The following is a 26,150-nucleotide window of genomic DNA, read 5'->3' on the forward strand; positions in this document are numbered from 1 at the left end:
CAGAGTATTTTATTTTGTTAACGCTTGTATAATGACAGCTTAACTGATCTATTGGTTCTTACATTTCCCAAGGAGTTGTTCTACCTCATAGCTCAGGAAAACCTTATGGTTTGAATTTACCTTTTACCCTCTCTGAATCTACTGGCCATAAGCAAATGAAAATGGCCTGTGTTACCACAAAGGATCTTGAAATGCAATTTTTTCTTCCTCCTAGGTAGAGGATAAAAAGACTAGAAAACTAGAAACTAGAAAAAAAATTAAAAAAAAGCCTCAACATACTAGCAGGGCCTTTGATAGTCAGAACCAAAAAATAAAAGTGCTGTTAATTCTTCTCTCTTTTTCTTTTTTTTTTCCCCCTCTTTGAGGAAGTATAATATAAATGATGGGCACACGCTCACACTATTTCTAGTAAGGTCAGGATGGATTTATTCCAAGTACTCTAGTCATCAGATCCCCATACTTGTTCTAACGGTTGGTTAAAGCAAACAAACAAAAATGCCAAACCCTGAGAACCTAAATTGCAAGATCACAAAAACGGCCCCCCTTTCTTTTCTGCTCTTCTGTTTTCCTTTCCCTCCACATTTTTTTTTCTTTCTTCAACTCCAGTTCAAGTACATTTGGACTCTGGATATAACTATTAAAAGGTCAGTTCCAGTGCAGAGATCAGTCTGAGATGTACTAGCACACACGAGTCACTGGCAAACACACAAGCAAAGACACCTCCTGACAACCACCTTGCACACCTTGACAAACAGAAAAGAAGATTTTCAAACTACCTCAGAGTTCAGGGACCTAGTCACCAAATGCTCAGGAAAACAGTCCCACCTCTACAGAAACGAAATTCCAGACGAGGTCCAGGAACTCCCACAAACATCACAGGGTGTTTGAGAGGTTGAGAGGAACCCGTGGCTGATACTTAAGTTGAGAGGAACCTGCGGAGATCACCTCATCTGGTGTCCAGCATTAGTTACTCCAGCACCTTCCCAGGGACCGAGGGGATGCAGAGCAGCCTGCAGTTCCCTGGGTTCTTCCTTCTTGCCCTTCTTGAGGACTGGGGTGACTTTGCTTTCCTCTGAAGGCTTTTCCAAGTTCTACACAACTCGCACAATCCTTCTAAACGCTTCAGTAGTGTTAGCAAACTAGGGCTTCCTTCTGTTTCATGTGACAGGATGCCATCCTTTCCCAGTAGAGAGAAAAGTACATTTTCTAATTGATGTTTTCTAAGCTACCCTCACCACTCCTCAGACACCTCACTCAGCAGTTTTGCTATAGCAACACAGCTAACACAAGGGCACCCTTTTAACTTTTTGCCCTATTAGTGGTCACAGAAAGTGCTAATGGTAGTGCTAAGTAAGGTCCAGTAGTGACCTATTCCAACAAGAGCTAGGTTCAGGCCTAGAAAGAAGGTGCTTAACCCCTGACAACTCTGACAAAAAATGACACTCATATGAAGACAGTTGCTGACTGTACAACTGGATATGAGCTGGGAGAAGTTCCAATGGAAGTAATGAAGTTAGATCAGTGTAATCCAGAGGATAAAAGAGAGGAAAGGAAGGGTACTGGCTGGCACATCGGATCTTTCAGACTGAAGATACCCAGTCCCATAGTATTGCTCCTCATGCAGGTGCAGAAAGGAGGTCTCCTCTGAGTGTCTAGAGCTTCAAATTTACATCTGTGCTCCATAGAGGCCATTGAACAACCTTCCAGACAGAAGTCTGGGAGTGCGGAGGCTCTGACTGCCAAAAGGAGGAGGTCTGATTTTCCCCAAATCCTCTTTGGGTGCTGCAAGGAGAATCTGTCACTAGCAGATCTTGACAGTGAATGGCAAAAGGCCAGGCTAACTGGAGTTGTTTAGAAAGTGAACATTGCTATTGAATAATATTGTGAAAACTGAGGCTGCTATTTAGAGAGTGCTTATGCTGTAAGACTAGAAGCTGCCGCACATGAGGGTGTCCGTATTGCAGCACTCCTACGCACAGATGAGGTTTTATGGAAACAGGATTCCCTCATGAGCATGAACAAACTTGATACTCAACAGACTGTAGAATCACAGGATCATTAAGGTTGGAAGGGACTGTTAGAGATCATCCAGTCCACCCTCTACATAAGTGAAAGCTCCCATGAGAAGGAGGAAAGCCCAGTTCCTCCCTCAACCTCACCACAGCTCCAAAACAACCTTTCAGCAGAGTGACGGGAACATAAAACTGCTGGTTCTCTGGGAGATTCCCTGAATTTATTTTTCTTTCTTTCTTTTTTTTTGGGGGGGGTGGGGGGAGAACACAGGGATAGACTCTTCCTGTTGCCATGATATTCTATGGGAACTCCGAACATTGAAGCTTATTAAAGTAAAAAGTCTTGGGAATATTACGCACAGGTAGGACTGAAAATATGCAGTTTTCAAGACTTTGTAACTTCTTTTCGGATATTTGCAACGAGGCCAAGCAAATAATTAATATGAACATAAAAGTGCAGAGAATCTGGAAGAGAACAACTGGACCCAAGAGGGAAGACTGAAACGTCATTTAGACCAGTTCAGACGAGCACAAGGCGCTGGCGGAGGCAATAGCTTTCCAGTATGTAAAAGGATGTTTGCTGGGAGCGGCAGGGAGAGCAAGTCCAGTATCCAGGTCCATGCAGGGCAGGACAAATAGTAAGGAGTTGATTTTCTTTTTCCCCTTATTGAAATTTGCATTAGGAAAATTAGGAAGCGTTAGGAAAAAGCTTTAATGGGAAGGTCAGCAACAGACCAGCTTGCCTGCATCTCAGAAGGGTATGTGCATGAGGTAACATCAATTGATGCTACCTAAAAGTAGAAGACAGACATTTTGCATTCTTTTCAGATCAGACTGAAAGACGAGTTCAAGCCCCCAGGGTAATCAGCACAAAACTGAGCACAGATCTCGAAAGTCCAGCTTATCCTACCTTAGAAGTATGAAAATGGAACAGCTTTCCTCCTGTAGAGCCACAATTGATAAAATCTGAGTTAGCACAAAGCAGAATAAATATTTAGATTTAGAACTATCAATTGTAGTCTGTGTGCAGAACTCTGTAGTGGTGATAGCAATAGAACTCAATGCAGACAATAAAGTAACACCTAGATTGGCCATTATTCCTCTAACATCAGCAATCTCATGGATTTGCTTGAATGTTCCTATACCCAGAGCACTAAGCAAGATTCCTCCGGTATATCTGATATAAAGCCAATTTCCCAGTGTACTCAGTCTATCATCGCTCTTCTGCAGTCACTTGATTTCCAGTAAATCATCTGCTCGGGGACAAACTGACAAGTTAATCAAGTACAGAAAACAAAAACAAAACAGATACCCGATTAAGACTTATCTGTAAGTAAGGCATAAGGACTCAAAATACTTACAAGATTACACATTTTTGGGCAAGATTTAACTTGAATTTTACTTTGATACGCTTTGCTTAGCTTTTGCATTTTAATCAGCTTGATCAGCAAAAGATTTTAAATTTTCTCTTTCTAGTTAGCTTATCATGGACTAGCACTATACTTGGATCAAGAACACCACAAGCAATGAAGCAGTGGTCAAATTAAAAGACTCTCCAGGTCATGTTACAGAAGAGCTCCGATAACTTGAAATCCATCTTAATGAAACATTGTCCCACACATATTGCCAAAGGAAAAGTTCCTAGAAATATTTTGATTAATATCAAGTTTTGTTACATTTCTTCCCACATGTTTTACAATAGTGAGCCTAAGTCTAGCTCTTCAGCCTATATGAACTTCTCTCACAAAACAATCTATTCTTTCCATTCCCAATTCTCCCTAGCAAATCCTGCCACTTCAGCATCTAAACATCAGCTGACCAAAATTGCAGGAGTTTCATGGGAGTAGGTGTGAGTCTATTTTTTAGTCTGTGTAACTGTGAGCTTATGTGCTCAAAAAACACCTTAGTGGTGTGCATTCTGGAGCAGAAAATTCTGGGATGTTCCTTTTGGCATTTTCCTAAAAATGAGCAAACTGGTGAAACTAAGACTTGGCTGGGATTCATCAGGGAAATAAGCGAAGCTTGAATCTTTGCTACAAGTGTCAAAAATCCTGCTGCCTGCTTGGTCAGATGAGAACTTTGCAGGCTAAGAATCTGCAGGGGACAGTTCCTGCTGGTGCTGTGTCCCAGTCTCTGCAGACCCGTGCACAAAACAGTTAGCCCCAGGGCTCACAGGTCTGCTGTATACCTGCAATCAGGGCCCTCCAGTCTCCTCTTCAGTATTTTAACAGGCTTTTCCACTTACAAATTCCTGGACTCACGGCTGGATTAATGGAGCCTCAAATTGCCTTCATTTCTCATTGAAGATTTACACGTCTTCATTATAACAGTGAGAAGAAAAGGGGCAGGTTGCGTCTTTGCCTTTCATCCCAGGCATCTCAAGCGTTTTTCACACCTTTGATACATTTGTCTGGTTGGGAAGCAACATAAAAGTGTGCAAGACACTGTACAGGAAAGGGAATACATAGGAAATACTGAGATGAGAGATTCATTCAAAGGACTGACAACTATCAGGGCTGGTTGCTGCAAGCACTTTCCATTGCCCACTATTGACCAGCCCAGCTCAGACATCCAGTGCGTCACTACCAGAAATAGAACCGTATCCTGCATTGAAACATTGACTTAATGCTTCTCTAACAGTTACAAGACTAGATTTTGTATACTTCAACCCAAAAGGCCAGCTGCTCCCCAAAGTACATTATTTAAAGGGAAATAGATGGTACTTAAGTTCGTGAGAGAGTGGAAATGTTTATTGTTTGTCTGGCTGCACAGCAGCGTAACAGAGGGAGGCTGGAGGAAAGAAGAGGCATCACCACTTACCAACTCACAGGAAAAGTCATTCAGGCATGTTGTACTCAGCAGAACACTACATAAAACAGGTGCTAGATCTCCAGTTTCAAATTTATTTGGAAAACAAAAACGAAAGCCTCATTTAAAGCACGAGCAGAGACTGCAGGTTTAATGTACACGAAGACATACATGTAAAATTACAAGCCAGGGCCAAGCCAGAACTTGTCATTACACACTTAGGAGGAAGTAGCTTGACATTCTGTGGTGCTTTATTTTTATTTTGAAATAGAACAAACTGCCGGCAGAAACGGACACCTACAATAAGGGCCACTTCTTCCACTGCATTATATAAAACCTCTCAGGATTTCCACCTGGAGATGGGCAGAGTCACACAGCATTAAGCACAAAGAATAATGAGGCTGATTTTGACGAGTGAGTTTTTCATCTCAGCACCAGGCAGCATCAGAAAACAGCTGTGTAAAAGCAAAGTTCCAAGAGTGGAAGAGCTTTGTTGCATTTAGAACATTTTACAGCATAAATTAGCCCCCAAGTAAGGATTTCTCCCATAGGTTGTTGAGTTAAAAAGGAAAGATCCATCCTTGTGGGCTACTTCTGAAATATCAGTGCCTCATGGCCCAAGATGCAGAACACCACTGTAGTCTTCAAAATTTGAAAGATTCAGTGCTACCAAACTGAGCAATAGCCACGGGAATCTTCACTAGCACCTAGTGAGCACTTACCAACTGCAAACAGCCTGGAGTTTTGCTGCAGACAACAGGTCAGCTGCCGACTAAGCAACATTGATGCCATTTTGTCAAAAACACTGAGTCTTCAGAGTTTTCTTTCCAGATGATGTTCTGAAAAATAAAACAAAACATTTATGTGCCTATGCATGGAGCTACCATTACTATGCCATTGATTTCAATTTTCCTTTTCGCTAATTCAAATCCAAAGAAACTGTGAAGATGGTTTGATGGATTGCTGCTCATGTCCTAAAGAGTCTCAAAATTAAAACCAGTTTCAAGATAAAAAGTTTGAAGCTAAATCCTGCTGAGGTGCCTCAAGCTAAATCCAGGCTAAATCTGTATCCCTCAGCCTTACTGAGGTGAAGAGGTAAAGATCATCTCCCATTCCTCCTGTTCTGCTCTGCTGTGTTTTGCAGTAGCTGTAATTAACATTTTATAAATTGTTTCCAGTCACATTCTTGTGTCAATGCGTCCTTTGTTTACAAAACAAACAAACAAAAAAAAAACATGCAAGGTAAAAAGACTGTGGGGCTAATATTAGGAAATAAGAGGCAACTCTGAAATGAATGAAAGAAACAAACCAAAACCCCAACATTTTATAGAGTAATCCACAGTTCTATGAATGGAGACTGAGGGAGCCAGGATTGCCTAGCTTGAAGAGATGATGGCTCGATGGAGGGCAACTAATCAGGATGTATATATATCTGATGGGAGGAGATGACCAAGCCAGACTCTTCTCAGTGGTATCCAGTGACAGGACAAAAGGCAAAGGGCATAAACTGAAATACAAGAAGTTGTGTTTAAAGATAAGCAAAAGTTTTTTTTAGTGCATAGATGATCTAACACTGGGAGACAGTCCTAGAGCAGTCACAGGATCTCCAAGCCCAACTGGACCCAGCTCTATCTCATCCCGGTAAAGCTAAACAAGCTTGCCGTGTCCAGGCTCCCAAATGACAACATGCCTCTCTGCTCTGGATCACCTGCACAGAAAGTCTGGCTGGAAGATGCACATGGACAACACAGTTATTAATATACTCAGCATGCTGTTTAAATTCAAATTTGGTGCTTGAGACCCTGGGATCCTGCACCAGATCTCCTAGGGGCACCAGAGGTTCTGTTTGTCTAGACACAGACTAAGCTAAGCCGGTGTTTGGCTCCTCATCTGACGTCTCCTTCACCGAGAGGGTAGAGGCTATTCCCTCATAACAGATGACCCACAGTTCAAAGGAGACATCACTATTATCCATAAACCTCCTGGCAAACAGCAGTATATCGTGAATAAGCGCTGAGAACACAGGTGCTCTTCCATCATACAAAGATCATTTACTGCTCACGTCACTTGTATTCCTTCCCCAAATATGCAAACAGATGCTGATGACTAGATGCTAGGCAGTACTTCATCTATTGCTGCCACGATAGAAAGTATTTCTTACCCAACATTAATAGTTCAGATGTTTAATTTCTGTATTATCCTTAGCTAAGACAGCAGTTGTTTTCCTTCACACTTGAGTTTTTTTCAGAATTGGCAAAATAAAAACTCGTTGCCCACGGCCATCTATTAATCCTGACTGCACTGCTTGGTGCAAAGAAAGCTCCCTGGGCCTTGCCAGACGAATCAACCCACACTTGGTTTCACTCAGTTTGCCACTTAAAATCCAGCGCAGCCTGAAATCCGCCAAGGTGAGCAAACACTGGCGCAACATCCGCGCGCACGCTGCACAACGCTGTGCTCGCTCTGGAAGCTTGGGGTCAGAAGCACGGGAGGGGGAGTTGCTCTGTACAGAAGAGAGTTATAAATCAAGTTTTGGTTAATTGATCCATTAATATTTTCACTTTTGGCTCCTCTCCCGAGTCGCGCTAGTCTTTGCAAAATTGATGTATGAAGAGACTTTCTCACCTCAAGATCATTCTGCAAACATGACTCTGGCCAGCGAGGACACCAATGCCACAAGGAGCTGCTCAGCAGCAAAGGGACCCAGCACCTCTCACAATGATTAACCACCGGCACATCCTCTGCCCACAACTATTTATCTGGATTCTAATTCCCTCCTTACGTTTGCTCTGCAAGATATTACCTTTTAAAAGTTTCTAGTAACCCATTAAAAGTTAACTTGAACAGAGCTTTGCAGAAACAAGCAGAAGGGGTAGCGGAAACGCACTTGGGACAAAAGGCTTTAGCTTGAAACATGATATTTATAAAAGGCTCAACTTCATATTTTGATATGGTTCTGTCTTTCTGAAATATTCCTAGAAAACAAATTATTGCAAGACGTTTAAACAACAAAACAGCTTAGCCTTAATTTTCCTATATTTGTTATCTAAAAAGTTCCTAGCCTGCAGTCAGAGCAAATCATGCAGCATCAGATTTGGGTATAGCCAAAATCAGCTTCACTTCTGTCTCCACGGAGCACAGAACTTCGCATACAAGATGACCTGGCACGATCAATATATCCGCTATTTCAGTATCCCAATTTTATTAACCTAATAAACCAACAAAATTTTGACTTCGTTCACTCCTTGACCAAGTCCCACTGGCTTCTTGTTGCCAACAGCAGTGGAAGATCTTGGAAATCATTCAGAACTGGTTCCAGGGCACATGCCAAAACTACAGGAAACAACGAGACACTTTTTCACCACTGCTACTTAGAACAAAGTCCAGTCTCAGATCTGTTAGGCAAAATATCTCCATCAGCTTGAGATATCAGATGGCAAAGTGTGTGTTGAAATACAATTGTTTGATTTAGGATTAAACGCCGGCCACTTTGGGCCTCAGAAAAGCGAGATTTCTGCAGAGAACAAGATTGACAAAACTCTTCTCTGGGTATCTTCCCTCTAAGTGCAACCGTCTGAGCCACATATGGCCACTGCTGCAGATGACTGTACAGAACAGCTACCCCACGGTGGCTGCTGCAGACATTAATTTTGCAGCTACGCTGTTCGTTTTGTGAGCACACGCACTGCTGCTTTGTGCCTTAAACTGCATTTGCCGTTCTTCTGGTACAGAAAATTGTTTTCAAGAAGGAAGTTCAGAACAGTTTACAGAGCACATGAAATATGAAGATATGTGGATCTTCTAATGCGCAAAGAGTGGAAAATCAGGAAAAAAAAAAAAAAAAAAAAAAAAAAACAGCAGCTCTTAACATTATGTCCTGAGTGATTCTTTCCGCCAGGCAGGATTAGTTCCTCACACTGACAGCAGTTGTTCATTAATAGCAGCTGCAGCCTACTGCAAACATAGCCCAAGGCCCCATTTTTCAGGGGCAACAAGGGGAGGTGCCTGGAGGGGGAACTCCTGCAAAAAGCAAATTAATAGTGAGGGCCCCCAACATTTGGGGTGCTCCATCCGAGCACTGAGAGCTACACTGTTAGCTCGTGTAATCCCTTCTTGTTCGAGGGCAGCTAACTCAGCACGGAGCCCGTGTTCCAGAGCGCAGCAGCAAGAAGCTGCCTCTGCAAAGAGCCCCCAGCCCGAGCTCGGGAGCGGAACGAGCGCAGTGACAGGGCAGGGACAGAAGTCAGCGCTGCAGATTTCTATCACGTTCCTCCTGCTTGTGCCAAAGACACAGGAGCCTGTTTGAAATTCATGGGGGCGCGTTCACATGTCTCTCAGCTGCTCCAGGCCCATTTAGCAAGGGACAATTAGGCGGTTTGGAAGCCGTGGCAAGGGCTGCAGGTTGCAGTTACTCCCAAATCTCCACACCAGTATTTGGGGCGAGGAGTGGGCAGTTAGGGGTGAGCGGATTCTCTCGCCTGTTCCCACTCTCCCGGCTCTGCTAGGAGGCACAGCAGCCAGGGGGCAGCACGCTGACTGCTGCCGCATGGAACCCCTCTGTTAATCTGGATCCATCCCGGTGCGAGAAGAGCCAGAGGTCTGTGCACCCAGCGCAGGGCTCTGGGGATGGGGACAGGCACGGAGGCTGCAGGGCCCCCAGTGCAGGCACTGTGGCCGCTTGCTCCGCTTCCATCAGGTGGCCCAAGGGCAGCACCAGGACCAAATACTCCCCAACTCAAAGACCTATCTTGGCACCCCAGCTGCCCCGGCCTCCCGTCCACCCATTTAGATGGTTTATAAGGACGACCATTATCACAAAGGTAAGAGAGCTCTTCAGTTCACAGCTCATCACACTTCCACAGTGTATTTTTCACATTTTTTTTGGAAGAGCCTGCAGCCTGAGATCCCCAGTGAGCTACAGTTCCCTTACCAAAATGCTGCCCAGCACAGCAGTGCTCACAGAGCTGCGATGCAAGTGCACAATACTGAACAGCCGATTTTCTCTGGAATTAAAGGTGATTTTCCTAGGGAAGGCAGCCCAACTGTAATCATATGCCAAGGCAAAAAGCTCTGTTACAAAGACAGACCACTTGATAAAGGGTTAATGTCGTGTGCCCTGTTTATCTCCTGTTTGATCTTGTTTCTCCTTTTCCAGCCTCCTCGCTGCTCCCAGAACTGTAGGTCAGGTCTGTGCAAACAGTCCTGTTCTGAAAGGGGATCAGACTAGAATATATTAGAGAATATAAAAGAGGAAGCCTGGAAAGTATTTGGATAATGAGACCCGAATAAAGGAACTAATAAAACAGTCACAGATTAAAGCACATGAACAGCGACCATCTCAGATGCAGTCATTGGCTATAAGGTGACCCAGGCAGAGATAAAACATTCTGAAAGAGAAGAAAAAGCTAGAAAGGCTGACCAAAAAAAAAAAAAAAAAAAGCAGATGCAACTGCAGCTTCTGAACAGAAGAAAGGTGTTTTCCAGCCTCACTGATGTTGCCAAAGCCGTAGCATCCCTTGCTCAGTGACAGTATGACAGGCTAGAATGAAAAAAAAAACCCAACCTTAACCAGCTTAATTTACACACTGCACCCCACAAACTCCTGAAAAACCCTGGTTACTCATTTCCTGCTATTTGCACCATCTTTTGGCAGATGCTGCTCTGTAGCTGTGGCTCACAAGGGGAGAGCTGCATAGCCCCATCTTAAACAAAAAACCCACAAGTATTTCACTCAAAAAAAATTGCTCAAGGACATCTCAGAGGCTGGAATAGCCCTATGTTTTCACCAAAAAAACCCTCCAACTGTGAGGATGGGTGAGGGGGAAGACAATCTAGCCTGTCATACCATAAATGCTATCTTATCTTTACTTACTCTGCATGTAAGGAAGAATGGGCCAACCTAGCGGCTTCCCAGTATCTACGTAAAAAGATTGTTTTTATAATCATATTTACATAAAATGTGTCGTTATATAAAATATACTGTTTGAAAAATGCATCACAGTCCTTAAGAACCTTCCCTTCCTTCTCAAAGCAGGGAAATGTTGAATGACTTAACCAAGCAGCAACTTTGAGAGCGTGCCAGCAGAAACAGAAATTCCAACTTACCACTTTAGCCACTTTAAAAGTAACCAAAAAACCCCAAAACCTCACTAACAGACACACTGATGTATTTAACTGCAGTGCAGTTGATCCCAAAAGAAGAGTTCAGTAAAACCTATGCAGTTATCAAAGTGTGAGTACACACAATGAAACACAATAGGTTCCTTAATTCAACAAGCTTTTTGCAGGAAAAAAAAATCAGAATATCACCAAGAACGTGTAGTGATATGTAGAGACAAGGTTATCTGAAATTGTAGGGAGCAGGAAAATCCTGTTAAGTGATAATTGCATGAAATAATCCAGAAAAGAGAACCAAACTGTTCCTCATCCAGCTTGGCCAACTAAAGGCCACAGCCTTGAACTATTAGCAAAAGTGGTCACGATCTGCCCATGATGTTAAGTCAGTACCAGGATTGCTACAGCTGAGCCCTTCTCTGCAGAAGAGGCCTGCTGGATTCCTACACGATAACCCACACGTAGAAAAGACTCCTTGAGACTTCTTGAACATTTAGAAATTGCAGACAGCTACAGCAAGAGCAAATCAGAGTAAAAAGTGCCCATTAGCAGTGAACGGCAAGTTTGTCCTTGGAAAGGACAGCTCACCAAAGCATTTATCACCAAGCAACATGGAGAAGCAGCAAGTGATGGTTATCTGCAAGCGCGGACATGCAGCCACCACTAAAAGGGATTTTCTGAAGATGGCATTTCAGAGGCTGTCACTCGATTTTGCCCACTTCTTTGTCTAATAACCTTACAAGCTTTCTGGAACAGGATGTAATTGGAATCTCCATATTTGTACTGACGTTGTCAAGGACACAGTTGTCATAGCTACAAGAAAAGCTCAAGTTTGTTATTCATGTTTGCTTATTTATTTATTGGCACCGAGAGGATCAAACACTCCCATTGCTGTTGAGAAGAACAGGAATGGGGAGGCTGCCTTGGTCTTCCACATCTCAGCAGTGCGTTATTGCACACGTTAGTGTATGTCCCCCCTAACAAACTGGCTCTTTGCAGCCTTCTCTCCTTCCACATCCATCTGGCACTCAAACCAGTCTCCGTTTTGAAAACGGCAGTAAAAGCTCAAAGCAAGATGCAATGCACTAAACGAGTCATGTTTTTGTATAGTTTCTAACCCGTTTTGGAAACCCACAGCGTACATTAACCACCATGACGTGGCAATACCTACCTGACTGACCAGACAATTAAGTCAAAGCTGAATCAGCAGCAAAGCTAAACCAGAGGTAACTTTGCACACCTTCCCTTTGCTTTGTACCAGTGTCTCCAGAGCTTCCACCAAGTTAAAAAATAAATCAAAATTAGATAGATAATTGTCATTACAATCCTGTCTCCAAACCTCTTCCTCAGATGTTTTGTAAGGGGATTTTGGTGCTTGGATATGGAATCATCTCCGTCACCCTCTGTTTTCTGTCCCTCCAATAAACAACTGACTCCTGGTCCATACTCTGAGTTTATTCTCGTTGTGGGAGTTTATAGGTGGGAATGATACAGTTATGGCACATTAGGATTGATTCAGAGGATACCAAAACTTTCCAGGAGCTCATCTTTTATTTAAGAACTGCTGGAACTGCTAGGAAAGCATCTGCTAGCCAATAGAGAAGATCCAGAGCCAGAAATACCTATCTTATTTGCATAAGGTCTTCTTAAAAAGTATATGTATAATGGTATTTGTAAAAAAAACAAACACACACAACTAAGTTAATCTGCTGTACGAAATTAAAAAATAGTTTTTCTTTTTTTAATAGTTCACACAGCAAAATTACATTTGTATGATTTTCGGCATACCATCTTTACTACTATGCATAAGAGTCTTTCTAAGACTGCATATTTTGATTTTTTTTTCCTAAAGGAAGATGGCAACAATATACACAAAACTTGGCTGTTAAAGTCCTGACATTTCCTATATCAAAACAGACAGTCCAGTTTTCAAGGGGTTAAACAACAGAAGTCATGATACAGATGTGCCTTTTAGATTAGCTGCTCCACAAACGGTCAGTAGTTTCGTAAGAATTAAAGTATTACTAAATGCCTTTTTTTTCAATTAAATTAAATTTTATTCCTTTTAAAATTTTACTCCTTCAGCTACCCACCACGGTCTCCTAAGAGGTCATGAAAATAGCTAAATAAATAGCATTAAATAAAATGTATTTTCAAAGCATGATTTGTTATTTTTGTTGAAATAACTTTTTGTTGAAAATAGCTGACTCAGGCTGTACCAAACCATGAAAAACAGGCCAATCTTCTTAGATGTGGGTGCCCTGGCTTCTCAAGGTGACCTGCTTTCCCTCTAAAGACACCAAAATGCAGACGCACGAAGGGGTTTCTGTTCCAAACAGCTACACACATAGTCCTGACAGGGACATTTTTAAACCGGTGTACGCAATATCCCTGTGCCTACACACAGACATACGCAACCAGCTTTAAACAGACACAGAAAAACACCCCTCGCCAGGAATTAAACTCCATGTTTACCGGAATACAGAATGCATTAGAAAACACCCCTGAAAGGCTCATCGCAAGAGCTGCGTCAAAGCACACATGCAGAAGCCAGACACTTACATTGGTTGGATGAAAAGCGCCGTTTCTCAGCTTGGCAGATTAAAATATCTCTCTTGTATTTGGTTTATTTCGCTTTAATGCTGCTAACTGTGCTCCTGAGAAGCATCATTGCTGCCAGCTTCCTTCAGGAACTGCTTGTGATGCCTGGCAATAAGAACATGGATCATTTGCAGGAAAATCCTCGCAATAATCCTGCGGTTTAACCAGGGGAGGGAAAGAGGGAGGGATGGAGGGAGGGGAAAATGCCACCTCGTTTAACAAAACCAGCTCCAGCAAACTACCCAGCACTCGCTCAAGCCCAAAGCAGCACCTATGTCGCTTCAAACGCGCTTCTCTGCTCCTTACCACCCCAATGCAGCCCATTAGCTCCTGTTCACTCCAGCTCACCCAAAAGCCTTCTCGACAGCTTTCTAGAAATAAATCATGGAGATACAGAGCCAGAATGTATTAAACGGCTTAGTTATCAAGCACTGTGGAAGCCACGTTTTGTCTTCATTCTCCTTTTTGCTGTATCACCCAGGCACATAAGTTTTGCAGAATAATCAGGGGTCTGCCCAGACACCCAAACCCAGTGGGGTTTTATCACCTCCTCAGCTCCCGTGGAGCCCTAGGGGGGATGTGATATAAAGAAGCGGCTTCTGCACGCTGAAAAACAGGAATTCAGCCTCGTTTCTGTGTCCGTGCAGGCCGCACGGTCGCCATGGTGCCTGCCGGGTGGGAAGATGCCCCCGCATGCAGGGAAGGGCCCAGCCGCCCCCGTTTCCACCAGGCGCTTTGGCGCCCACACGGTTGCCGTGGCAACCGCTGAGGGAAAATGGCAGAAATCTGCAATTGCCACAAGTGCAATGGTGACCTACCCTGCTCGGGGTGCGCTCAGGGGCCCCTGCGGACCCACGCGGGACCCGCAGATCCCTGTGACCACCCCAGCGCTCCGGGAAGGCCCCACCTGTCTGCATTTATGAGACAGACACCATAAGGTCTCCAAGCACGAAGCTGCTTGTTTTGATCCACAACGACTGAAGCTGATACCTTACCCTACTTCACTATTTAAAATCCATTATTAATTACATACATAGACTGTTTTTTTAAAGCATATCAGTTACCCCATGCTCTGCAACTCTGACTATAAATGACTTATTTAAACTGGCCTATACTGGTTGCCAAAAGGTAAAATAAGCCATTGATTTTAAAACGAACCTGTGAACTAGCTAATCTGTCACAAAAAGAGCAATAATCCTATTCAGACAGATGGTCTTGAAGACCAGACTCATCACTTGACAGCCTCAAGGACATATCACAAAGCAGAGGAGGAAAGACTGAGAAGAGCTGCAGATATTTATACTCACCACATGGAAAACTTTAGATCCAATAGAACTGCAACCTGTCAGCAACTTTTTCCCACGCTGATAAGCTGAATAATCATGATCACAGCTCCTAAGGGTGCACTCTCAGGAGACCATGTTATGATGGAGCAATTCCTATGCCTCTACCGACTGCTAACTTATACAACACAAGGCTGAATTTGTTAAGGAAAATGATCTTGCGTGAAAAGTACTTGTTGTGAAGTACTGCAGTGGTGCTAGCTGTATGTCAGCATCGCTGAGCCTCTACAGCCTGCACTGGCACGTGGCTTCCCAAGGAAGACTCATTACACAACATTCCACTGTTAGAAAATGATCTGCTTTAGCAGGATGCTCACCCAAGAGCATTTTCCACTTCTGCATACATTTTTACATGTCAATATTATGCATTCTGAAAAGTAATTAAAAGGGGGTGATGCAAGGCAACAAGGGGGTCAGGAGCTGGCAAGTCTGGTGCACAACACACTGGGTAAATGCTCAAAGTTGGCTTTTGATTGTATTTTGATTTTATCGAAAGCAAGGTAAGATTTAATTATATTATCAGCTGCTGGATTTCTGAACTGAACTGAAAATGATCAGAAATTTCTGCAGAGAAGCCCCACATCCTCCTTTAATCACCGGCTGTTACACTAAAAATATCTGCTACGAATTGCTAAGAAAAGCAAAGCATTTCAAATAACACACAGAGGTACAGGACTTGAGCAAAACTCGGGATCCAGAAATAACAGCTCTTAAGAGGAGATACAAAATGTCAGAACCCTAAACGTCACATGTGCCTGCAAAAAACAAGGACAGAAGGCATGGAGCAGAAAAAGGCAAGGCATGCCCAAATTTTCAGCATCATAGTCTATTTCTCTTCTCCAAAACTCACTTGTCACCAGACCAAGAAGCTGGCTTTGAGAACTCCAAACTTTTAGGAGGGCAAAAGCAACACTCAGTTCAAGTGCTTGCCACTGACAGCTGGATTTTTCTGCTATTGCTATTTTGTGGAGAACATGGTACAGGTACCGAGGCTTTAGTCCAACACTGCTTCCCATTGCAGATGTTTAGTGCTGCTAAGCTAATTGGTTTACATGCATAATTATGTTTTTCTAAAGCACAGTTTATGACTTGGTTACTTTCACATTAATCATCTATGATCACTGCAAATGGTGTAATCACCAGCTTCGCTTTAAAGTATATTAAGAAATCTTTCAGTCCTATGGGAAGAAAACATAAAGGAAGATTATCAAATGTTCACTAGAAGCTAATTATAAAAATCTGAGCAGGTGATTTAAAGACAGATAGATAAGAATTTTATTTGGACAAAGAGGATGACCATGAAGGATCCAGGAGAAAATGAAAAAGGAAAAATTAGGATTGCTTCATTTTGCAGCATATGCAGTGCCCTGCAGCTTTTTCAGGCTGGGCAACTTACCACAACACAAAACAACACTAGAAATGTAGGGCTTTCTTCTGGTGGATAGCCAGAGGGTGAAGGTATGTGAGGACACACCTGATCCGCACCCTTCAGAACCAGGAGCTGTGCAACACAGCACACACTGGCGCGGGGGAAACAAGAAATGCGATTTAGAACTGCAAATGCCAAAGTCCTCTTTGGACAGAGGCTACTTTAATTTCCATGAGATAGGGGAGCTTCGCAATTGCGGGAAAGAGGAGGAAGGGGAGGACAGAAATACTTGAATCCATCAAGATGATGATGCCTATATGATGATTCTACTATTCAGAAAGCTCCATTATTGCCTGATTGTTCAGGAGTAGGTTAAATAACGACAGTCAGGCAGGTTTGCAAAGCAGTGTACAAATAATAAATATATATTCTGTGCTAATTTCAACAGATTTCTGGGCCGAATTCCCCAGAGTGTTTCAGACTTTCTTTTCAGGCTCCAGATGGACAAAGTCTGATTCAGCCAAATACATATTTCTCAAGCAGTCCCTTAATATCACTGGGCCCATTCACAAATCTGAGGGACTGAACAAGCCAAAGCACCTTATTGACTTAGAAGTGCAGTAAGCAAAACCACAAGGCTACTTCATAAACTATATTCATTTCCTCCCTGTACGTTGCCCATTTGACGAAGATAATGAGTCGCTTCTGCTCTTCACACAGCCACCAAATGCCTGGCTGGGGTGAATGGGACCGCACGGAGCACCTGTGGTTTGTGGATAACCTCAGTGGTGCTGTGGAGCTCGGGTACCTCTGTGCTGCAGCCCATACTCTAATGACATCCTTGACATCTACATAGCAGACGGACTGCTGACTTTTCAAACTCTATTTGAAGGCTCTATCCGTTGTCTTTAGATAATTAACAAACTCTGGTCCCAGAGGGACTGGAGAAAGGGAGGACGAGAGCCATATAAACCCAGGATAACACTCCTGCCTACCAAAAAAAATCACGTCATTCCAATTTCATCAAGAAACAACCAGCAATCACAGCCTGAACAACGGAGGATCCTTAATTCCCAGAGAATCTACCTCTTCCCATAAAGCAGGAGTTTGTTCCATTGAACATACGGTGACAAGTTTTAAGACCAGAGAGTTGCAGCACAGACCTGCTTGACAGATATTTAAGCAGAAAGAGGTGAAGGAAAAACCCTTAGGTCAAACAAGACAGTCAATTATTAAAATAGCACTGATCCTTGTATATTTTTGAACAACATGTATTATATTGCTAAAAGCAACAAATAACAGAGAACTTTGTACTTCTGCTAGGTTTCTTGCAGCTTAATCCATCTCATACAGCAGGGTGGATTGGAAGGGCAGACAGGTTAATACTGGAACGGGAAAATAGATGATTTTTAAGGTTTTGGGAAGCAACTTTTTCTGGAACACTCACTGCCACACACTCCCCAAACGTCTGCATGGGAACTCCTGCAGGAATGGGCTGCAGCAGAGCGTGACACCTCCCACACGGAGCTCCCCAAAGCCCCTCACCGCAGCTCAGCCCGTCAGCAGCAGCCCGTGTAACAAGTGGACGTTCTGCAGCTCTGCAAGCAAGGCAGCTTGCAGAAGTAATATCTGTAGGGGCTGTAAGGGCATATACTACAAATATGGGCTATAATGATGAATATCATTACTAACAAAGCAGCTGACAATGCTACTAGCCTTAGTGTGGTGGGACAGCTCGGAGATGGCACTTTCTGTCAAATACCACAGAGTGCTACAACAAGGATGGGGAAAGACAACTTAATATAAGCCTCCCAGGAGCATAGGGCAGCAGCTACCCCTCTTAATAGAGCCATCAGAGGAAAACCAGACATCTCGGTGCTGTCAGACAAGCCTCAGTTACTCAATATTGTCAGAAAGGCGCTAATGGGCATTAGCAGAGCCTGCTACATTACAAAAAGATTGAGGTAAGTATTGCTGATGTAATGTTATGCAGCCCCCTTCAAGCTACTAAACAGACTCGATTCAGCCTGGAGAACAAAAACCAATGGGGTATTAGTTTGATTGGGTTGTTTACATGTTGTGTTAAGGGCAACAATTATATTTCTAGAACACACCTGAAGTAAGCAGCTTTTGTGCAATGGGACAGCAGGTCATTTTGCTTCAGTGTTGTCCTCCACCCTCCTTCAGCCCTACCTTCACCTGTCCCCCTTAGCTACCCCAGTAGAGCACTGTCCTAGTAGCTCAAACAACAAATGTCAAAAATGATCTTATTCATAACATCAAGGCAACTGCAGCAGCTAACAGGAATCAGATAACTCTTCTTGGAAGTTACCACCTTCACACCCCTTTTTTAGCCTCCAGAAGCAGAGTCAGCGCTATCTCAGCCTGCACCTTTTCCCTTTCTCCTGTTAACTAGAGACATAACTAGAGGTTGAAGTTTCGCAGGAGACAAAAGGAGGCTGCAAAGCTGCTTACGAATCAGAGCACGAGGGCTCAGTTATGCAAGGTTGCATATGGATTTTGACCAGATTTAATGAATAGTTTATTTCTCCTCCCCTCTCCACTCAGAACAATAAAATTACACCCAAGAGCTGTTTCCCATCACGCAGAAGTTCTGGGACATGCTTTGCCCTGCACATTTTTTGCGGGTGCCTCTGCAAGATTAGTGGAAATATCAAGTGATGAAAGCATAGTTTAATTACCCCCAAGAAAATACTTTTTCATGCAAGTGTTACTTTGAGTAACTTGGAGTTTGCTTAAAAAGCTTTTGCATGAACTGGAGCACTGATTTCTCAGCGTTACAGCAAGGGTGAACTTTAGGAAGAGAAATCTAAATCAAAAACGAACCTTGAAACTCAGAACTTTGTTGAGCTATTTTCCTTGTTACAGAGTCAGCCCAGGTAATTCAAAAGGACATCCCAAATATAATAATCATGAAGACAGACATTTTTAGTTTGAACTACACAAGAACTTTGCAGATTGAAAAAAACAGATATAGATGCAAACATCACAGTGAATTGTATGTGTTCAACCTACAAAGTGATCATTGCCCTGTCTTACCTCTTCTTATTTGCTCTTCTGCCTTCTGTGTTTCTGGTTTGTTCTAGCAGGAGTTTCCCTTCTACTTTCCTCTCTCTGGATTCAAAGGGTTTAAAAACTCCATGGGCAATAATTTCATTTTCCTTGTTACACTGGGCTTTTTCTGTATAAACCAAAACCACGTAAAACCCATGACCACAGAAAAATAGTTATTCAGAGGGATAGTGCTGCAGTGAAAAGGAAATTATGGTACCATTCTGAGCTTATTTTCTCCTCTATTTTACCTTTGCTCTGGGCATTCAAAAGTTGCTGCTAATATACTGGTGACAACATGTATCCCTGTTATGCATTCTGGAATGTCTCTGGAAGTTATTCTGCTGCCTTCTTGGTTTTGTCAAGAAACATCCCTATCCTGCTTTTTAAGGATGATAATGTATCTTAGGCTGTCTTCTAAAAACCTCCACTTTCAATCTTGCTCTCCTGTTACCTGCATGGCTTCATCCTCTCTCCATGCCAAAGAAGTTCCCAGTTTGGAGAGGGGCCCCCGTATGACCCTTCAGAGCATCCAGGGTAGCCCCAAATTCAACCCAGAGAAAACAGAGTGCCCTGGTGAAGGAAACAACCGAGAAGCTGCATTGCAGCAGTAACTGTGGAGCAAAAATCAGGTTTTGCTGCTTTATACAGGGGATGGGATGAGAGACACTAAGGTGAGATACTAGAGGTGAAATGATCCTCCTGCTGCTGCTGCCTGAGGACCATCACTGCACTCAGCAGCGGGATTAGCCTTATATGATTAAATCAGTAGGAATTCTAAAGTCCTGGCCTGTACCCTGCCACTGTGCGGTCAGATTATGCTCTGGCCTGTTGCCAGGAAGCATCTTGTGCCTGACATCCATCCTGCCTTGAAGAATGTTTTGGCTTCTAAAAAGCTTTTTAACCTGCACTGTGTTCTCTAATCCCCAGCAAGGCAATCAGACTTATATAGTGAGCTGTTCAAGATGATTGAGGATGAATGTATTCCTTCCATCCTACTCCCAGCATCCTAATTTTTTATTTGTGCACATCGCAGCACTAGCATCAAGCAAGCAGCTGGCAAGAAAATGCACCATCCAAGAAAAAGGCAGAAAGAGAGGTGACAAGATGATTCGCTCACATATTAGGCATCTAAAATAAAGAAAAGCTGACAGACAGATTATATTTAGTGGAAACATAAATAAAAAAGATACTGCTAAGAAAGTACACCAAAATTGATTTGAATATTTAATCTGTATTTCATTGTTCATTTCCTCATAATTTTGCATTATTTTTGGAGCAGTTGATCCGTATCAGTTGATTTCACGTGTGTTCCCTGCCAATCTTCCCACATTTGACCCTTTGATAAAAAAGGAGACAAAAAGCGGCATATTACTCTAACGCTCAAGAATCTTAAGGCACGATTGAGCTTGATGCTATATACATGCAGATGAGGGATATTATTCTTTCCTTTCCCTGCAAACTACATTTTCCGCCCCGTTTTCTCCATTGTCAGTGCCTCTGCATGCCCATCTTCTCGCATTACTTCCTACAGAAATATGAAGTGCTGCAAGGCCACGAGACAACCTCTTGTTGGAAACATCTGTAGTTGGTTTCATTTGCTGCAGGAGGAAGGGGAGATTTAATAGCAACATTAGAGGAGAGGAAGCTCCCATGAAGCTGTCCAACACCAGGGGACAAAAAATTTGCATTAGCAGTTTGCTGACGCTCGCAGATGGGAGTTTAAAAATTGAGCCAAACATCAAAAATAGAACATTATGAAAACATCATTGCTAATTTCTTTCCAAACACCTTTTTTTTTTCCTCTGAATGATGAAACCAAGGTTATAATGGAAAACAAAACAAAACAAACTAAATACTAAAAAATGCTAAAAAAAAAAAAAAGCCAGAAATGCCTGTCTTTGATAACACCGTTCCATAACCATAAACGTGTCACAGTGTCTGACAGCCACCCAATCTCCTGGCTAACACCACTGGCAGGACAGGCGCTCTCCTCCCTTCCAGCTGCCTTTCCATATGAGCAGCTCTTTGCAAGCAGAGCTGAGTATCTGCCACTAGATCTGCTAAAAAGCTATAAGGGCCTTCATCAAAGCACTGGTTATTAGAAGTGACAGACGGGACAAGAGTCCTCAAATTGGATCCAAAACACAAAGAAAACTGTAGCAAATACTACTTCGTTACTGGTGTCACTGCTCCAACCAGCACCACTGAAAAAAGTATTTTTAAGACAAACTGGCATTGGCCAGGGGGATGCTTTTGGGTATGATTTTGTCCCCACAAGAACTACTTTGATTTTTAAACTGCCGCATTCCATAAGAGCCATAAAAAGATAAAGGTGCTTTAGCGAATCCTGCTCCCAGTCAATACTGAGCTGTGTATCAGTGAAACAATAAAACCTGAATAAGAAACTCGCAGGAATACATGAAGTCTAAAGTTTACTGACTTTATAGTGCCGGATACCTTGCCACACTAAGTTACACACTACTGGCCTCCAACCCAGAGACCCAAGAAAAATGGGATGCAGTACCATACATTTGCCATTTGCACTTTTTTTTTTTTAAATTCGTGTATTAATACTGAGACATCCTCTAATACAATTACACTAGACAATCTAAAAAGAGATCATTTGGATTTGAGTAACTAAGTTCATATTCCTGGCTCTTGTTTTCAAGCTGGTACCATTCAACTTAGTAAAGGGCATAAATTTTCAGCGTCTTTAATACCTTCTCACATCCACTGACACACTTCAGCTTTATCATTTTTTTAAAAAGCAGGTTCCTTACTAGGAAAGACCTCTGTCTTTGCTACTAAATGTGCCAAAGCTTTTGGAAGCAACTCCAATAGATTTTCCCAAAGGTAGCTAGAGAGATCAGCCACTGCCTCATTACCACAATTAAATGACTGCACCCCCTGAGCTAGGACATGAACTGCATGTATGCATTTCCTCAGTGATTTCCTCAGAAAAGCTGCGAGATCTTCCCGGTGCTGTGAACCTTCATGTTACCATCACTGATCATACAAATTTAAATGGTGTAGATGTCAGGCTTGGACTTAATCCCAGGCCTGGTCCTAGGATTAAAGCACAAATCAGGAGGCTTTGGTCATTCTGTAGCAGAGCTGAAGGCAGGTACCTGAGGCTGGTGCAGGTGTTACACACCTACAACACCCTACTATTAGAATTATGATTAAAATGACTGTTGGGTGAACAGGCAGTATATTAACTATTTTTGAAGCCTTACTTTGAGGTACCAGTAAGACAGGGCACAGGCAATGTCCTGGAGACCCCTATGCTGTCGGCAGCTGCAGCAAGATCTGGCTACAAACGCCCAAGGAGCATCTTCCTTCCTCTCTGTTCCTTGCACAATTTGGATGAAGCCATTTTCTTATCCTAAAGAGAGCACAGCTGCCAACACATAAACACCAGCCAAATCCATAGATGTTACGTAGGATTAGTTATTTACTGTCTTCTCTGCTTAAATACCCAATTATTTAAGTTTACTCTGTGTCTGAGTGCACACACCTTACTCTACCGTTTGTCTCTAAGTGCATTAGTCCCCAGAAGCCTAAAGGCTTTGGAATACGATGCTCTGTTACATTTATCTCAATCTTTGTAAGCGGTCAGCTTACAGATTCGGGTCTCCATCAACAGAACCTGTGCCCATCAGCTTCTTTTTCTTTATATATGCCACATATATATGGCTTTCACATATATATGGCACATCACTTTACGATCTGCCTCTTTGAGCATATTTAACTCTGATTAAAGAGGGCAGACCAATCCCAACCACAGTTACTCAATGCTAGTCAAACAGATACAGGGGCCAACTGCTGAAAAAAATACACAATGCAACAAAAGCTGCAGAAATATATCCTCAATAAACCACAGACTACGACAGTCACATCATAATAGTATTCAATAGGTAACTTCCTCACTATAGGGTTTCCAGAAGGTCACCCTATTGGCACCTCCTTTGGTATCGATTCGCTTCCATGCTGTAATGAAGTTCTTGCCTAAAATCATGGAGAACAGACTCTTAACAGGAGTCCGTACCCACCAGCCATGCCTTTGAACTGCAGGGCAGAATCCAACCTCTGCAAGCCTGAACATTCATTACTGATTACAAAACTACTTGGAAATCTCCCCATGCAGTTAGCTTCTTAGCACACCATTGCCTTGGCTATGCATTGCCACAGTGAAGGGGGAGCAAGGAGGCAGGGGCCAAGCCAGGAGTAGGCAGAGCTCTGGCTGAACACCTATAGGTCTTTTAAGGGATGGGACGTAAAGCTGGAAGTCGGCTGGGGGAAGCAAAGCAGGTGGGAGGCTGCAAGGCTGAGGCTGAGGGCAGCCTAGCAAGATGGTGGTGGGAACCTCAGCGCTTCGAGCTGGGAAGAGGAACATGGAAGGCCCCAGTGAAGCGCAGTTGGGCCAAAGCGCTGGGCCGCTGTTGGAGCCCCTCTGCTCCTGGAGGTTTCATTCAGTTCCCGAAATGTTTCATGCAAAGGGGAGCTAGGTGCAAAGGCAGATGTTTTCCCCGCATCCAACCCTTATTTTCTCACTGTCTTTGGGCCCCTTCATTCCTTTCTCCCTCCCTTTACACAGAGGCAAGGCCCACCTGCTCTGCAGACACGAGCACAGCAGGGTACCAGACGCTGGACATGGCAGATGCTGCCACCTCAACAACAACCACCGTCCTTAAGCTAGGGCGCTCTCCTGCTCCACCGGGAAGGGCCCTGCGCCGCTCTCGGTCCCAACCGAACTGCAACCGCACAAGACCCGCAGTCCCTGAACGCAACCGCAAAACGACCGCGCACCGCGAGGTTAACGGAACCGCCCGCGTTCGCACCGCGGAAGCCGCCGCCGTAAGGACGAGCACGGGGGACACAGCTCCGCTCCCGAGAAGCGCTCGCGCGGGCCCACCGCTCACCGGGAGGCGCCGGGCGGGCAGCGGCGCGGAGCCCGCTCCTCACTCGCTGCCTGCGCGGCTGCCGCGGCCCGCCCCGCGCCGCGCGCTTCAGCCAATCAGCGCCGCGCGCCTGCGGCGCCCCCCACAGCGCGGCCAATGGCAGGGCGCGGCGCCAGCGCGCCCCCCGGCGGGCGCGGCGCAGCAGGCTGGGGCGGCGGCGTGAGGCGGGGAGCGGGCGCCCCCGGGCCGCCGCGGGCGCCTGACGCCTCGGTCGGTTTAAAACTGCAGTTCCGTCGTTTTTGAAGATTATCAGCCATGAATCAACTCTTGATGATAAAATACGAAACAAAAGCGGGATCAATAGTAAGATTTATCAGTAATGTCTATGTAAATAATGATGACCGCCTCTGTTTTTTGTGCTTTTGTCAAACATCAGCTAACTACAGCAATGTGGTAGTTACAGACACAAAAACAAACACGCAAAAACAAAAAGAAAACCTTGAAACGCCTCTCCAATCAACTGTAAGTGCGAGAATGCATCTCTTGAGCAGAAACCACTGCAAACACATTGATCCTGTTGACGCTCGTCCCACTGAATTCTAGACCACGTTCAAGGTCTCAGACTTCCACATCTAGGCCTAGTCTGGTAAAGGCCAAGAGAGGCTCCAGGATGCACCTCTCCCTCCTCTCACATGAATGCAGGCGTAATAAGGAAGATTTAATGATCTCAAATTGCTAGAAGACAAGCAGTTTAGCCGCCAGGAAAACCTTTCCATCAGAAGGGACACTGAAGCACTGGGACAGGTTACTGGGAGCCATGCGGAATCTCAATCATTAGAGTCTTTAATAACACGCAAAAAAAAAGCTCTCCTCACGTTCTCAGTTCCACATGATTCTGCTCAAAGAGAAGAAAAGAGCAGAGAATTTCTTGGCGGCCCTTCTGACCTAATTTCCTATGAGTCTGAAACATACCTGCAATATCTGAACAAAAACATAAACCTGCAGCTGAGACCCTCCAGAACAAATAGAGTCAGGCCAATACAGAACAGTGAATACCGCTTTCTTAAGGTACTATATCTGTGTAATTCACTGTTAATTTTCTTGACAAACTCATCACATGTATTTTTCTTTGAAGCAGGAGCTGATGTTAATGACAGTAACCTCTTTCCTGTCACTGTATGGTTCTCTAATTGATGTCAGGCTGCAATGGGAGAAATCAGCACCTCCTAAATGGCACAGGGAGTCCATTTGACAAAAACGCAGGTATAGTGACTTATTCTAGCAGCAGACTGGACTCAAAGGCTGCAGAGACATTTTGGGGTCACGCATTCCTACAATATATTCTGTCCTTTTCTAAACAACCCTTTTTCCTTGTAGCTGTGTATTTCCTACATAGCTGGTGTTATTACTTGCATTACCTGATCAGCTTCAAATCCTAGCAATGTAAATATAAAACTGTTTTGTTCAGATTCATTAGATACAGGAAGATGGGGAGAAAAAAAAAAATCCATCAAACTAAGGGAATCTTTTGCAGAGTACAATTTATTGCCAGCATGCTATTACCAAAGAGAATCCCCCACAAAAAAGAAAGAAACTTAGAAAATGCACTCACCTTCCTGTAGAAGCGAGTGATATTCCTTCACATCTCCCCTTCCAGATATTCCTGCGACTGACATTGGCAAGCAATCTGTAAAAAAAAAAACTCACAGATATATATAGTTACAGCATTTGAGTGCTGGTCCTGTAAAAGGAAGGTCTGTGTGCCATCTGCTGGAAGAAAACCTCTCTAGCGTTACAAAATGTGCTAGACATCCAAAGAACTCAAGACAAAGGACATATTTCACTACCGGTAATATATACTAAAATTTTGCCACATTACATGCTTTTGACTCAGAAACCTTAGGCATAGGATGTAAATCTAACCCAG

At 43.6% G+C, this 26,150-nt stretch overlaps 1 protein-coding gene across 3 annotated transcripts in view; it reads right to left on the reverse strand.

The window, feature by feature from the left end:
- The window catches only part of ABAT (4-aminobutyrate aminotransferase), a 46,071-nt gene extending 20,155 nt beyond the window's left edge, over positions 1-25,916 (reverse strand). The window contains exons 1-2 of one of the 3 annotated variants that reach the window (XM_088524599.1): positions 25,836-25,916; positions 5,543-5,659 (exon numbers count right to left, since the gene is read on the reverse strand). In XM_088524599.1, the coding sequence (XP_088380725.1) occupies positions 5,543-5,612 (70 nt within the window). In that variant the 5' untranslated portion in view covers positions 5,613-5,659; positions 25,836-25,916. Of the gene's footprint in view, positions 1-5,542; positions 5,661-13,496; positions 13,685-24,246; positions 24,298-25,835 lie in introns of those variants that run through there. The other 2 variants (XM_088524597.1, XM_088524598.1) reach the window with 2 other exon arrangements.
- Between the last annotated feature and the right edge of the window lie 234 nt (positions 25,917-26,150).

The sequence above is a fragment of the Tinamus guttatus genome, unplaced genomic scaffold, assembly GCF_059628265.1.
Source record: "Tinamus guttatus ecotype Peru unplaced genomic scaffold, ASM5962826v1 Tinamus_guttatus_pri_ptg000212l, whole genome shotgun sequence".
NCBI classification, from domain to species: domain Eukaryota; kingdom Metazoa; phylum Chordata; class Aves; order Tinamiformes; family Tinamidae; genus Tinamus; species Tinamus guttatus.